Below are 13,684 nucleotides of genomic sequence, written 5' to 3'. Positions count from 1 at the left end.
GTCACAGAATGAAGAGAAGGGATTCACAACAGTTAAGAAAAACCTGCATGTTTATTGAATCTTTAGAACAGTACAGTAGATATGTTATGACCTTGCATTGGTAGTAAATAGCTGCTTTAAGTAGCAGCAGTGTTTGTAATATGCATTTGACAAATGACTGACAAATCAAACACATACACTAGGAGAGAAGTCTTTTTTTGATTTCCCATGCGATCACTTAACAATACCTGCAGAGCCATCACTTTCATTTCACAATCATTAAAACGGAATTCGGAGTATTCAATCACTAATCAAGACCCACAGTACAGTTCAATAGGGCCATAACTCGGTCTTGGTCCATTTAGTCAAAAATTAGAAAAGATGTAACACTGCGCACGAATAAGGTCACTTAAATGAGAAAAAAAAATGGAAGTATGTAGTTTTAGAAAGCGAGTTTTTGATGCGAGAGGGGTACAGAGGAGCATCTCTGTCCTGGTATGCTGGTCTGGGTTGCTGGTCGTATAGGGAAGCAAGGGGGGGGGGGGGGGTTTGAGTTTGCATTAACGCATCGTGACAAACTCCTCAGACGAGGTGGGGTGAATGGCGACGGTCTTGTCAAAGTCTGCTTTGGTAGCACCCATTTTGATAGCCAGAGCGAAGCCCTGCAGCATCTCATCACAGCCCAGGCCCTGCATGTGCAGGCCCACCACCTGGGGAGAAGAAACAAGTCCGTCTTTGAAGCCGAGAACACATTACATCCGTTTTAAACTCCTTACATTGGTTTCCTGTCCGTATTGATTTTAAAACCATCATTAAACTTGTTTTTAAAAGCACTTTATGGTCTTGCGTCAGCCTTAATGCCTCACATGCTTACAGTGTATGAACCAGTACGGATCCTCTGGCACGAGTTTGTGCTTTTCACAGTCTACACTTTGGCTCGTCAGTAATCTATGAATCCTTTCAAACTGCACAAACCTGTATGAAAGCTGCTATACAGATCAAGTTTAATTGATTGCTTTGAAAATCACTGCAGATGTTGGCGTTCAAAATAACACGTAAAAGGTTATGTATTGGAATTTTAATGTTCGACTTTCCGACCTGCAGAGATTGGGTGTCAACATGTTGCGTCAGCTGTGGATTATACAGCATTTGAAGGTGGAGAAAACCATTTCAACATAGTAAGAGCAGGAGAGATAATCCTGTAGACACCTTCGTACTCAAAATGTGATGCATTCTGTGGGCGAATTGCATTGTGGACTCGTCAACCTTCTCTTTGTGCGTCGACCATGATAGATGCATTTCTCTCTGCAGTCCTGATTACAGTGTTGGTGCATCAAGACAAAAGCATCACTATTTGAAATTTTCCGTTTAAGTCTCATGTCAAACTCAGACTGTTTTTTTTTTTTTATCCTAAGCAGCCAAACAACAAATGTTGAAAAAAGTATTAAAAGCTGTTTTTATACATTTATACTTTTTCCCTACAGGATTTAACTGATGTATGTTTACTGGTATTGGGTTCACTTAGACTAATTAGCATGTTACTGATGAAGGCTAGTGTGCTGATACTAGTAGGTATTACTTTTGTTATCACTATCGCACACTATCACACACACTATCTCACACACACACACACACACTTTCTTTTGCACTTTGTCTCAACTTGCAATGCCTATTAACTTATGCTTTTTATTTTGGAGCACATCGAGTCTATGCTAGTCGTATGAAATGTGCTATATAAATAAAACTTGACTAAGGAAGAAGGCATGCGTTTTTCTTTTAGAGAGGATTAATCCTTTAATGATCAGCAACAGGACATTTCAATTGTAAGCAGGTTTTCAGATTTTCCTTGTAGTTAAGTGTTGAGTACCATAAGAAACAATGTGTAACAGTTAATGTTTTTATTTATGTATAATAACTATAACTGATACAATAATTGAAATGACTTAAGTAAAAAGATATATCATTTTTGATCTCCAAAGTATTGATAATGTTTTTTCACCAGCTGTAAATAACAGAGGACTCCTACCTTCTCCTCCTTGCCCTCACACACCAGCTTCATGATGCACAGGCTCTTCCTGCTCGTGATGGCGTGATACATCGGAGTGAAAGAAGTCTTGTAGATCTTCACGTTCTCCTTTCCTCTTAATTTAATGGCCTCCTCTGCGACAAACACAAATTAAACATTTCTATGATTGTCTTATCGAGTAGACCTGGGATGAATATACAGTATTTACATTAGCTGACGCTAACACTGGACATACAGGCAATTTAAAAATCACGTAAAAGTGTGACTTTGATCATGAAACTACTGCTCACCTTCTGTGAGGCCGACCGTGCCGATGGGTGGGTGGCTGAACACCACTGTGGGGATACTCGAGTAGTCCAACTTAGAGTCCTTCTTGCCCTCAAACAGTCTGTGGGCCAGCTTTCTGCCTGCAGCAATGGCAACTGCCCCGACACAAAACAAATCAGAGGGAAACTCTGCATAACAGTAAATGTCCTAGGAAAATATTTCAGGTGCCAACAAAGTATAAAATGCTATATTATTTCCCGCTACCAATATTAAAATACCTTTTGGGCGTAAAAAACTAAATGTAAAGATATTAAAACATACTCTACAGTCTCTAAGAGTACAATGGGAGCCAGAGCCTTCAGCTATCAAGCTCCTCTCCAGTGGAACCAGCTTCCAGTTTGTGTTCGGGAGGCAGACACCCTCTCCACATTTAAGAGGAGGCTAAAGACTTTCCTTTTTGATAAAGCTTATAGTTAGGGCTGGCTCAGGTTTGCCCTGGATCAGCCCCTAGTTATGCTGCTATAGGCTTAGACTGCCGGGAGACACCTCCCTGCTCCCCTCCCTCTCTATCCCTTTAAACGCCCGTACTGGCCAATCTCGATTGTAAACATGACTGTATAGTTTTTAAGAAACCTCCATAAAAATATTTGAATTATTCGTGCATCTTCCTACCAGGTGTGAGAAGAGCTTTGCCACAAACGTCCCCTACAGCGTAGACCCCTGGTCTGCTGGTGTTCTGGAACTCATCCACAATGATATGGCCTCTTTCATCTGTATCCAAACCCTGCAAATAGACAGAAACACTTATAGAATTATCATCAACTCTGATCATTTTATTTTTCCAACGCATGTATTCTGAAGCTTTATGGCTTCGTGCATATGACTGGCTTTCTTCAGCTTGAAAACGTTACTCAAAAAAGGACATTGTTTATGGACTCATATAGTCACAGACCATATCAAAGAGGAGTTTCTGGTTAATAACATTCTTATTCTTGGGAGGGGGGGGGGGGGAAGTTAAGTGTTTGTCTTATTTCCTTAGAAAGCTCTGCTGGGATGCACAACGGTTATGAGGGAAGATACTTTATGTTGTTGTCATTTCTGTTCTCTGCCTCACCAACCACAAGCTGCGGAGCTGCAGACCGGGTGCATTTGTGACTGAAACTTTCAAATTAGGAGTGAGCAACAGAGAAGAACATGTTAGTTTCTGTTTACAGCTAGAAACAACAATGACTCATCCTACTGCGGAGGCTCGGAGCAATAAATGTAAAGCAGAATACACAGAGCAAAGGCCACAAAATCTCTGTTTAACATTATTATGTGGTAACAAATACAAATCCCTGCAAACGCTCTCAAACGGGGCTTGAATACCAACTAAGATGACAACGACGGGTCACATCATTTATCCTTCATACTTCCTTTAGTTTGCTTTCTTAATACAAGTTATTGATTCTCCCAAATGCTGCTTTGATATTTCACTAACATTCTCCTTCATATTACAGGTTAGACAAAAGAGAAGCCAGAATATGTGCCGTTAATCAGGTACTAACTTCCAATGGAAACATTTGATAACCCACTTCCTTATGCGACTGTAATACTTAAAATAGGTTAACTGCCCCTTTAATCTGTTATTAACTTGCCTGTTAACCCGGAGCTAACAAGCATTTCACTCTTTACCTCCAACAACAGAACAAAGACGGTCGTCTCGTCTTGTTCCTGGATTATCCCTAATCGTTGATTTAAAAAGGTCATCCCATGCCTGGTTTATTTTGGGCTCTTTTTATGTAAAAAAGGTGTTAAATTATGAAACCTTTCATCCAAATAATGTGTTTTTGGATCTAGTTATTTCACAAAGCTGAGTTTAAAGACAGCAAATACACTACTAATATATATATAATATACTTTAAATGATCTGCAGTGCTGCTATCATCTTCCAGGACAGTTAAGCAGCCAGGATGAAGGCAACACAACATAAACTAAGCCAAACACTAATTAATTCCCTTTGCAGACAGACAGACGTGATAAGCTGCAGGGTTCTGTATTAAATGCACCGTTACCATTTTATTGTTGGGTGTTGCATGCATTTCACAGGAGCAAAATAAAAACCCTGTTTAAATTAAAAAGAAGAAAAATATTTTAAATGATTTTGTCCGTCGAATGAACATCTGATTATTTCCTCACTGAGCTTAGATGTTAAAGGTTGTTTCCTCTGCACATGTCAGTATCTAGTTTCTAGTAAACATCATTAGCAGGCTGTTACCATCTCTCCGATGTTCAGTCCGTTAGTGTTGGGCTGCCTGCCGATGGCCCAGAGAAGGCAGTCCACTTCCTGGATGGTGCTGATCTTCTCCTCGTTGTTCTTCTTCTCTGGGTCTTTGGTGACGAGCGTCACCTCCAGTCCCTTGTCTGTTTTAGACACAGACTTCACCTCAGAATTCTTCCACAAATCCACACCAGAGTTTTGCAGTTCTTTGGTGCAGTTTGTGCTAATGAAGCTATCGAAGTTCCTCAAAACCTACAGAGAGAATATAAGAGTATTTTAAATTACCGCATGGATGCACACGTTTGAATAAAACATAATTAAAGTATTTTGTTGTGATCCTATGGGTTTCTTACTCCCGTCTGTCGGATAATGAGGGATGTTTTGGACCCCAGGGTGGAAAGGATGCCTGCCATCTCCACTGCAATATAACCTGCACCCACAATCACACTGCGCCTGTTGGGAAAACACAACTTTTAATTACAGGCACAAACTTTACACATCGCATAAACACCAAAGAGATTATACGATAAACTTACTTTGGCAGAGTTTCAAGTTCAAAAAAGCCATCACTAGTAACGCCCAGACTTCCCCCTGAAATGATCAATAAACACAGTATTGCACATTTTATAAAAAGTAGTTTTAATAGATTAAATTAATGATGGGGAAATCCAGAAACTCAGTGATTAACACAGCAAAAGACAGGAGGTGAAACTGAGGGCTAAACACAGCAGGGGGCAGGAGACAAACTGCTGATGAACTGTAGATCAATCAAAGCAGTATATCTGTTATTTACTGTAAACAAGTAATAAACCAAGGACGACCTGATCTGAATAGGTTCGATCTCTGTAAGTTCGTACCTCTGATCTCTGCAAATCAGTAAACCCCCCATCTTGGGTGAACAAAGGAAGACTGACCTGGAAGCTCTTCATGACTTCCTGTCCTTTGAATTAAGTATAAATACGGAGGCGGGGACAGTTGCTTCTGAGAGCAACACATGGCAGCCTTACAATCTGTATGCGTGTGAGTTTGATCATCCTTTGTATGTATAAACTCAGCTCCTTCTTGCAAGAATATAGAATAAAACTCTTATTTGATTTGGAACCTGAATTTGTGGTGTTATTAAGAATATTTTTCCAACAATTAAACAAACTGCTCTTGGTCAACAGTGCTAAACACAAGGATTATTTAAGTACAGCACCGTCTTACCTGGAACTTCATCATCAGTCAAAACTGTAGGCTGCCCTCCAGTGGCGATGAGGATGTGAGCTGCTGTATATTTTTTTCCATTGACCTCCACAGTCGGCTCAGGATCATTTGTAAACCTGGCATGACCGTGAATAGTTTGGATTTTAGCCTGAAATAAAGCAGATGTCATTATTTTCCGTGCAATAACTTCTTCTTCTTCTTCTTCGGAGATAAATAAAACTAAAACCAGTCTAAGAATTCTTAATCCAGTGAAAACATTTTCCAGACATGTTAACCTAAAGTAAATACAGATTATATATGAACTGACACACTGAGATAGTAACTAAGGTGATATAAACATGAACTTACTTTGTCAAGATTGTTGCGATAAATACGATTTAGGTGACCAACATAAGCGTCTCTTTTGGCCTTGAGAGCTCTGCAAACACAGGAAATGATCAAAGATAAAAAAGTTTGTTTAAATGTTTTTACCCACATTTACTCAAGGAAGGCTTGCGTGCAAATGATGTACGCAGCGAATACAAAAATAGAACATGCACTATATAAATAAATGCTCCAAAATACAGATTCATCCCCAGCAAATAGTTTTTAGGGAACAGGCCTAGATCGGCCAATTTCAAGAGTTTAACCAGGACACAGATTCAGCTTCGGTTATAAAAAGGCACTGAGAATAATATTGTGCTCAGAACAGACAGATAGATAGACAGACAACATGTGCATATACAAACACTGGCATTAAACTATTCTGATAACTAAAAAAAACTGTCAAAATATATCAGATGAAAGACTTATAGAATAAAACTTTAAGTGTTCAACTGTCTCCATACTTTCCTATTGTATTCTTAAATAAATCAGAAAACAGCCCTAACCAGAAGTTCCTGCATAATCTAGGAATGCAAACATCCACCTGAAGTCTGAAGCTAAAGCATTTCCTGCATTTGTAAACAATACAATTCATGATCATAAACACTTGTGAGTGATACGGATATGTTGCCAGTCGCAGAAAGTGGATGACTGAAATATACTCTTATATTTAATGTCACTAATAACACATTTCAGTTACAGGAAACGTTGTTTTTGTTTAGAAAATATTTGATGATTTCTCATTTGTACAATGCAATTGATCCTGCAACATACAATACATCAGATGGACAAAATAACACGAACCGATAACATCATAATGCAACCATGAACGACAACAAACTGCAGCCGACTATAGAGTTGAAACATTTCTGACCGTTTCAAACAAGTTTAAATATAAGGACATGTTTTGTCTGCAAAGATTGCAATAGATTGTACATGTTTTCACTTCTTCTTCCCTGATGTATTGAATATAAATGAGAACTGTATTGTACACACAATATGGAAATATAGACAGCTGCAGACCCTTTTAAATACATTTCTAAAAGCATACGTTAAATGACCGCCCAGCCCTGACGTGCATTACTGTTTGTATCCCTGACTAATGTTTCCTGGTGCTGCAGGCAGCGGCTCCTCCTAGAAGCTTATCATTAACTATCTTCTTGACTTAACTATGTTGCTCACAAAAGATAGAAGGAGAAGTGGACTGAAGAAACGCAACAAAAGGACACGACAGACTGAGAAGTTGTGCTATGAAAATTGACACCGCTTTGTTGCAGGAACAAACCGTAACAGGTTTCGAAAGAGCTCATTGTAGTTGCACAAGGAAGAAAAAAGACACCAGCAGATACTGTGACTTACTCCCAGCTGAAACGGACATTTCCAACGTCAAAGCCGTAGTCACTGTGATCGTGGAGATACTCGGCATGAACGGCTGCATTCCACATGACCTGTGGAGACGGGTAAAGGGTACTGGATTACACATCTAGCGTATTTTGATTCAAATGATTAGGTTTCTGAATTCAAACTCAAACTATTACAACAATTATGGAAAGAAAGGTGTACCTTCTTAGGGACACAGCCAACATTGACCTGAAAAACATTCAAACAGAGCAAATTAATTCAGTAAGCTGGTTGAAAAACCCTTCAAACATGTTGTGTTAAAAAGAAAACCCTTCAGATGTCTGAACTGGATTTGCACAGTATGTGTTGTAGTGTGAATGAAAACTACAACCCAGATTAAAACCTTCAAATAAAAACTTTTTTAGCTTGAAATCATGGAATTAGATATTAGAATTGCACAGTACGACCATATTATCATGATGCACTGGAAATAAATCTCAATATCAATACATATTTTGATGATGATCGGTATAATATCGTAAATAGTAATAGTCCAATGCCTAAAATATGTAATGCTTTCAAATACAAATACAAACTGTAAATATATCTGAATCAACTTCCTCATATTGAAGCCCTTGTGCACAAACACCAGTCTCAAATATTACAACTTTATTATGTCTACTTTGTTTTTTAATGAAGTAAACTATTATGATTGATAGTTTTTTTTTTTGTTTAACAAACAAACCCAATTTAATTGAGATGTTAAGACTTTGTCTCTACTGTGGATGTTAGCTTTAGTATGTCAGGGCTACAATGTTTGTTGAACACACAACAAACTTCCACAAAAGGAGTCCGGAGGCTTCGCAGTGAACCTGGCAACCAGCATGTGTGCGTGAAAGCTGCAGAGGCGACAGCACAGTGAGTGACTGTAGTCGGGAAGAATAACAGTAGTGTTTTTATTTTGTTTTACTCACGCAGGTACCTCCGAGTTTGTGACTCTCGATAACGGCTGTGGATGCTCCGAGCTCCGACGCTCTCCGAGCCCCGGCCAGACCTCCGGACCCTCCGCCGATCACCAGAAGGTCGAACCGGGTCGTCTCTGTTGTCGCCGGGTCTGAGGCCATGCTGCGGCGGATGATACCTCCGTGTCTGCGAGGAAAAGACGAGAAAAGTTGCTTTCTGGGGATAAACCAGCAGGGAGCTCGCGTCCTCCGGGTTAGCTGGATTAATATTGCCATAACCAGGAAGCTCGCGAGCGTGTGTGTCGGGCTCACGGGGAATGGGAGGGTCAAGTGAAAGCCTCTGCTGTGTCATTATGAATTGCAACAATGGTGTGCAAATCCGTGTAGTCATGGTGATCCTCACATGAGCTACAGTTGCGGGGGTTACAATGACAGGCGTAAATCTGAAGATAAAGTGATATAAATGATATAAATTACAGTCAAAAGCATGACTATTTGTCACAGAGATACTCTATTACTCACCTGGGTAATGCCAGTGGCACTGACATATTATGAAGCAGTCTGCCGAGTCTTACAAACAGCATGTTTTTAATCGTTTTCGGACATTTTATTTCGATGCACCCACTACGTGCTGTTGTTTATCTGTCAGCCGGTGAAGGCCTGTGCTTTGATTTTATTATCACGTTAATTACGAAAGCTGTAAACCACTTCCTGTGTCACTGGGTGAACTCACAGTAATACATGACGATTTAACTTCCCGTCTTTGTATGAAAACATGTTGCCTTTTTGCGATTTAATAGCCTATTAAAACTGCACCGACAAGTTTAAAATAATATTGCCGTTTTGGAAGTTGTCATATATGAGGGGTGTGGATAACGGAAATGCCAATCAAAACGTTACGTGCAGATTTTGAAAACTAGCGTAAATAATCCCAGGGTATAAAGCAGGTTTGCGTAGTATTTCTTCAAGAATAACACCTACGCTGCACTCAGGTCACCAGCTGTAAAAAACAACAAAATAAAAAGCGTAAACTTCCGGTCACAATCTTCAAAATAATACTTAATTAATAACAGCAGCCGTGGAAACAGTGCAATTTAAATGTATTAGAATTCGAATATATTTAAAGTACAACAAGTAAAAGTATCCATGATACAGCCCATTTCAAAATCATATATATGCATCAATTTGTACATCACTTTAATGTTGCAGCTGGGAAAGGTGGGCCAACATTTGGACTTGTTACAAAAGTACATGTGTTACTTATAACATTAACGTTTTGCATACAAAATGTAGTGGAGTAGAAGTGTATAGTATAGTATAAGTACCTCATAATTGTACTAAGTAAAGTACTTGTAAATGTATTTAGAGAGATTCATAAGATCTTTTTTTAAATATCGATATAACTTATTTGCTGCTACCTGCTAATTTGCACTGTTGTATTTTGTATTCTGCATATTTATATGTTTTTCATAGTGTGTTGTGTTATGTCTATAGGTACCTTGCTGTTCTTGGTAGAAGCCAAAGACACATTTCCAGTCAATCCATCTAACTTTTTGTTACCTTATTGTTTTTTTAATAAACTAATAGATTTGTATAGATTTGGAGGGATGAAACCCTCTTTTAATGGTCACACATGCAGAGCACACCGAGTGAAATTTGTTCTCTGCTTTTAACCCATCCTAGTACTAGGAGCAGTGGGCAGCTCATAGGACAGCGCCCGGGGAGCAAAGGGGGGGATGTACAGTGCCTTGCTCAAGGGACCACGGCAGGGCAGGAGGTGAACTGGGACCTCTCCAAGTAGTAGTCACACTCCATTTTTTAGGTCTGGTTGGTGACTTGAACTAGCAACCCTATGGCTCACAGTCCAAGTACTGACTGAGCCACTGCAGGACACAAGTGATTTAAGTAGATAATTTAGTTGGAGGAAATGAGAATATTTATGTAGTAAGTATACATTCCCTCAATGCACAACAGTATGCACCAAAAATCATTTTGTAACATACAACAAAGCTAAAATTAAATTAAATTACATTAAATGCATTATATAGGGGCCACATTTAGACACATTACTATTATTTTTATTTTACGCTCTTATTTTGAAGGAGAGAAGAACCCTTTTCCGGAAATGAGATAGCCTAGCTACAAAGACGTCAAGCTAAAGCGAAGCGGCTCGGTTGGACGCGTTGGCAAGCGTTATCATCAAGTCTACAGAAAGGATTTATCCATTTAAAAACGTATTATAGATCAAAACACAATACTCCTCTAAGGTATGTATGTGGGATTTGATTAGGTTGCAAAAATAAACAGTTGAAATGCGGGCCGTCGTCTCTGCGACCACCCCCCTCCTCTTGTTGTGGGCCTTTTTCCTAGTCTTCAAATGAACACCGCAGCAGGAAAAATATAAAAGAAAGAGATTAATACAATCAATGTAGTGAACCGCTTTGTGTGTTTTTATTGCATTCTGTGATCTGGAGATTTAACGACTGCAGGCTGTACACATAAATAAAAGGAGCTGTATTGGAGGGGGGAGGGGCTCTATGGGCCTTGTGTTAATGTCTATGGTAATATCAGCAGTTCAGGGTCAACCACTGTTTTTCTTTCTTATCTGCTTTTCACAGGGGGGAGACGCAGAATTGGTGGGACCTGCTGCCAGATGACCAGCTGAAAATGAATCCCGTCAGCTATCAAAGCATGCTGTCGTCTGTGAACGGTGGACATCCCAACTCTGTCTTGGATCGTGTGTTGAGCTCTTCAAACGTGAAGTGTTGTCAGAAATGTGGATTTGCTACTACTGACGCTGCAGACTTCAAGAAGCATGTGATGGAGCATCGGGCGATGAGGTTTTACTGTTTTTATTGCGAAAAAGTCTCATTCAGTAAGACAGAGTTAAACGCTCACCTGAAGCAACACAATTCAAAGTACCCGTTTAAATGTCCTCAATGTGGACAGGGCTACATGAGGAGGCTGTGCCTTGTGAAGCACATTGAGCGCTTGCACAGTAAAAGCCTTATTCAAGGACCTGCTAAACCTGGTACAACAAAGAGTCCACACGTTCCAGTCTCCAGTGCCTTAACAAGCGTGCCCCCTGCTGATCCATTGTTGTATCGACCGATCGTTCGAGTGAAAGTACCGGCCCTGAGCACACCTGCAATCAAGCTGGGTAAAGATGAATATAGAGGAAAAACACTGGACACAAATGTATCAAATGCCTCTAATGGTAATGCTGAACATTTGTCCCCTTTGAATGGACTCATTCAGCACAACAGAGCTCTGACGGTTTCTCTTCCAGAGGAAGTAACGATCCCTGCAGGCTGTTTGGTTGAACTTGTTGAGGTGAAAACTGTCAACGGAACGAAGGAGCTAAAGCTGAGGCTCGTCTCTCAACATGAAAACAAGTCTGTGATAAAAGACACGAGGACCACAGTCTCTCAAAGTGCTGCGCTGGGGAAGCCATTCTTATCCGCATTAAGTCACCCAAACACAGTGAAGTCTATGAGTATGGGGATGTGCACAGTTAACAGGAAACAGTGCGAAACAAAGACCGTGAATGTGGAACGTCCCGCTATTGTCTCAGTCAATGTTCCCAAAAACTTCCCGAATCAAGTAAGCAAAGACAAAGGAGGATTGAAAAGAACATCGCAGGAAATAATCAACTTGGAATATCACACAGTCGTTCCAAACAAGGTTCCCAAAAGCATCCTCAATCCTGTAAGAGAAGGAAATGCTGGGATCAAAGTTGCACAGAGAGAACTGGGGAACCACAGCGCAGCTCTGCACTCGGTTATCTACAACAGGTCTGTCAACAGGTTGACGAGCGCTCTGCATCCAGAAAACAATGGAGCACTTGTTTCTCAGAGAGCAGTGGACGAGAGGAAGAATTTAATTCCAGAGCATTCTAAGAGTATCCCACCGAGGAGCGCGAGTGACGTAAAAATCATTCCTCGAGACGTGTCGACGGCCGTGAAGCTGGAACCCGGGGAGCTGCGCCACAACACTTCAAAAATAAAGAAAGAGGCAGTGAGCTTCGACCAGCAAAAAGCTGCTTCCCCCTCCTTGAGTGTTCTCTTAGCTGACCAAGTGAGACCTCCAGCAATTTTAGTTTGTAAGGATAATGTTGGACATCCTTCTTTTTCAATTCCCAGGACACTAAATGAGCCACCATCTGGCAAAACGGCGTCCCTTTCCAATTGCACAAATTCAAAGATCTTGGCTTGGTCTGGGGAAGGAGACATGGCAGAGCCGGAGGGTTTCCCCGTCATCTCTTCTGTGTTTTCATTAAGTCAACAGCCAGAAGACGTCCAAGGCTCCATGCAACCGCTGGTAATGGCTCTACGTGGTATAGTGATGGATAAAAGTAAAAGTTCTGGCAGTGCAACTCAAAATCACATGAAGACAGCGAGCTGCACAGAGCAGGTGACGGAAGCGGCAACATCGGGGTACTGCGCTCAGATGCCAACAATAGATGGCTCCATCATCCGGAACCTTTTATTGACAGAGCGGACCTGTGAGTCTGTAAAAGTGGAGGAGCAGGATAAGAGCATTCAGCACCATCCCACACTGATCCACGACCACTTCCTTGTCAAGGAGGAAAATAATTGCACCACGGCAACGGATATAAGGAAATGCAGTCACACTCCTGATTCAACATCTCCAACAGGTGAAGAATCCAAAATTGACGCTCACGTAAACGTACATCCGGCCGCAGAGCCTCCACAGCAAACGGTAAAAAGTGACCACGACATTTCCTCAAAGTTCCTGACTGTGTCTCTGAAAAGGGTACAAGTAGGCGTGTGGAAAAAAAACAAGAAGGGACTGAAACTTCGAATATCCAAATATAAGACTCAGGTACCCGTGGGCTGTCTGACTGATTGTACAGTTATTTATCCAATGCCGCTGAAGGTGGACCAACTGGTGAAACGTCCGGGTCCCAACCAGCCTGTGGTGGTGCTCAATCATCCGAAGCCCCGGGCCTCCATCCAGGGAGAGCGAGCAGCCTTTTTGGCCGACATAGGAGCCCTTGAGGTGGCTCCAAAGTGCAAAATCTTAAAAATGAGGCTGAGCAAAGTGATGGGGGAGAAGTATGAGGTGATGGGGTGCACTGTCGGAGTCTTTCCCTGAATTTATCAGACAGTATATCAGTGGACAGGAGTGGACATTTATAGCGAAATAACTTGTATTACAAAGGAGAATATGTTGACCTCAAAAAAAAAAAAAGACAAACTATAAGGTCAGTAATTTTCTCTTTGGGAGCAGAAGATTTAAAAAGAATCTGATTGTCAC

General features: G+C 40.8%; 2 protein-coding genes across 3 annotated transcripts; one reads left to right on the top strand and one right to left on the bottom strand.

The window, feature by feature from the left end:
• Positions 1-32: 32 nt before the first annotated feature.
• gsr (glutathione reductase) lies at positions 33-9,088 on the bottom strand. 2 transcript variants are annotated; one of them, XM_029442035.1, is made up of 13 exons: positions 8,927-9,088; positions 8,417-8,591; positions 7,665-7,691; positions 7,461-7,549; positions 6,087-6,156; positions 5,739-5,886; positions 5,069-5,123; positions 4,886-4,985; positions 4,530-4,784; positions 2,945-3,056; positions 2,296-2,427; positions 2,006-2,139; positions 33-689 (listed from the first exon to the last, which is right to left on the bottom strand). In XM_029442035.1, exons 1-13 carry the CDS (start codon positions 8,986-8,988, stop codon positions 540-542), a joined length of 1,509 nt encoding a protein of 502 aa, XP_029297895.1. In that variant the 5' UTR covers positions 8,989-9,088; the 3' UTR covers positions 33-539. The 2 variants fall into 2 exon arrangements, with proteins under 2 accessions (XP_029297895.1, XP_029297894.1); XM_029442034.1 differs by lacking the exon at positions 8,927-9,088 and having other exon boundaries at positions 8,417-8,846.
• Positions 9,089-10,537: 1,449 nt separating this feature from the next.
• Positions 10,538-13,684, top strand: znf518b (zinc finger protein 518B). The gene is made up of 2 exons (XM_029441846.1): positions 10,538-10,671; positions 11,023-13,684. The coding sequence occupies exon 2, from the start codon at positions 11,072-11,074 to the stop codon at positions 13,520-13,522; it is 2,451 nt and encodes an 816-aa protein (XP_029297706.1). The 5' UTR covers positions 10,538-10,671; positions 11,023-11,071; the 3' UTR covers positions 13,523-13,684.

This window comes from Cottoperca gobio, chromosome 10, assembly GCF_900634415.1.
Source record: "Cottoperca gobio chromosome 10, fCotGob3.1, whole genome shotgun sequence".
NCBI lineage: Eukaryota > Metazoa > Chordata > Actinopteri > Perciformes > Bovichtidae > Cottoperca > Cottoperca gobio.
The sequence above is the reverse complement of the archived record's forward strand: the minus strand, read 5'-3'. Positions and strand labels throughout refer to the sequence as shown.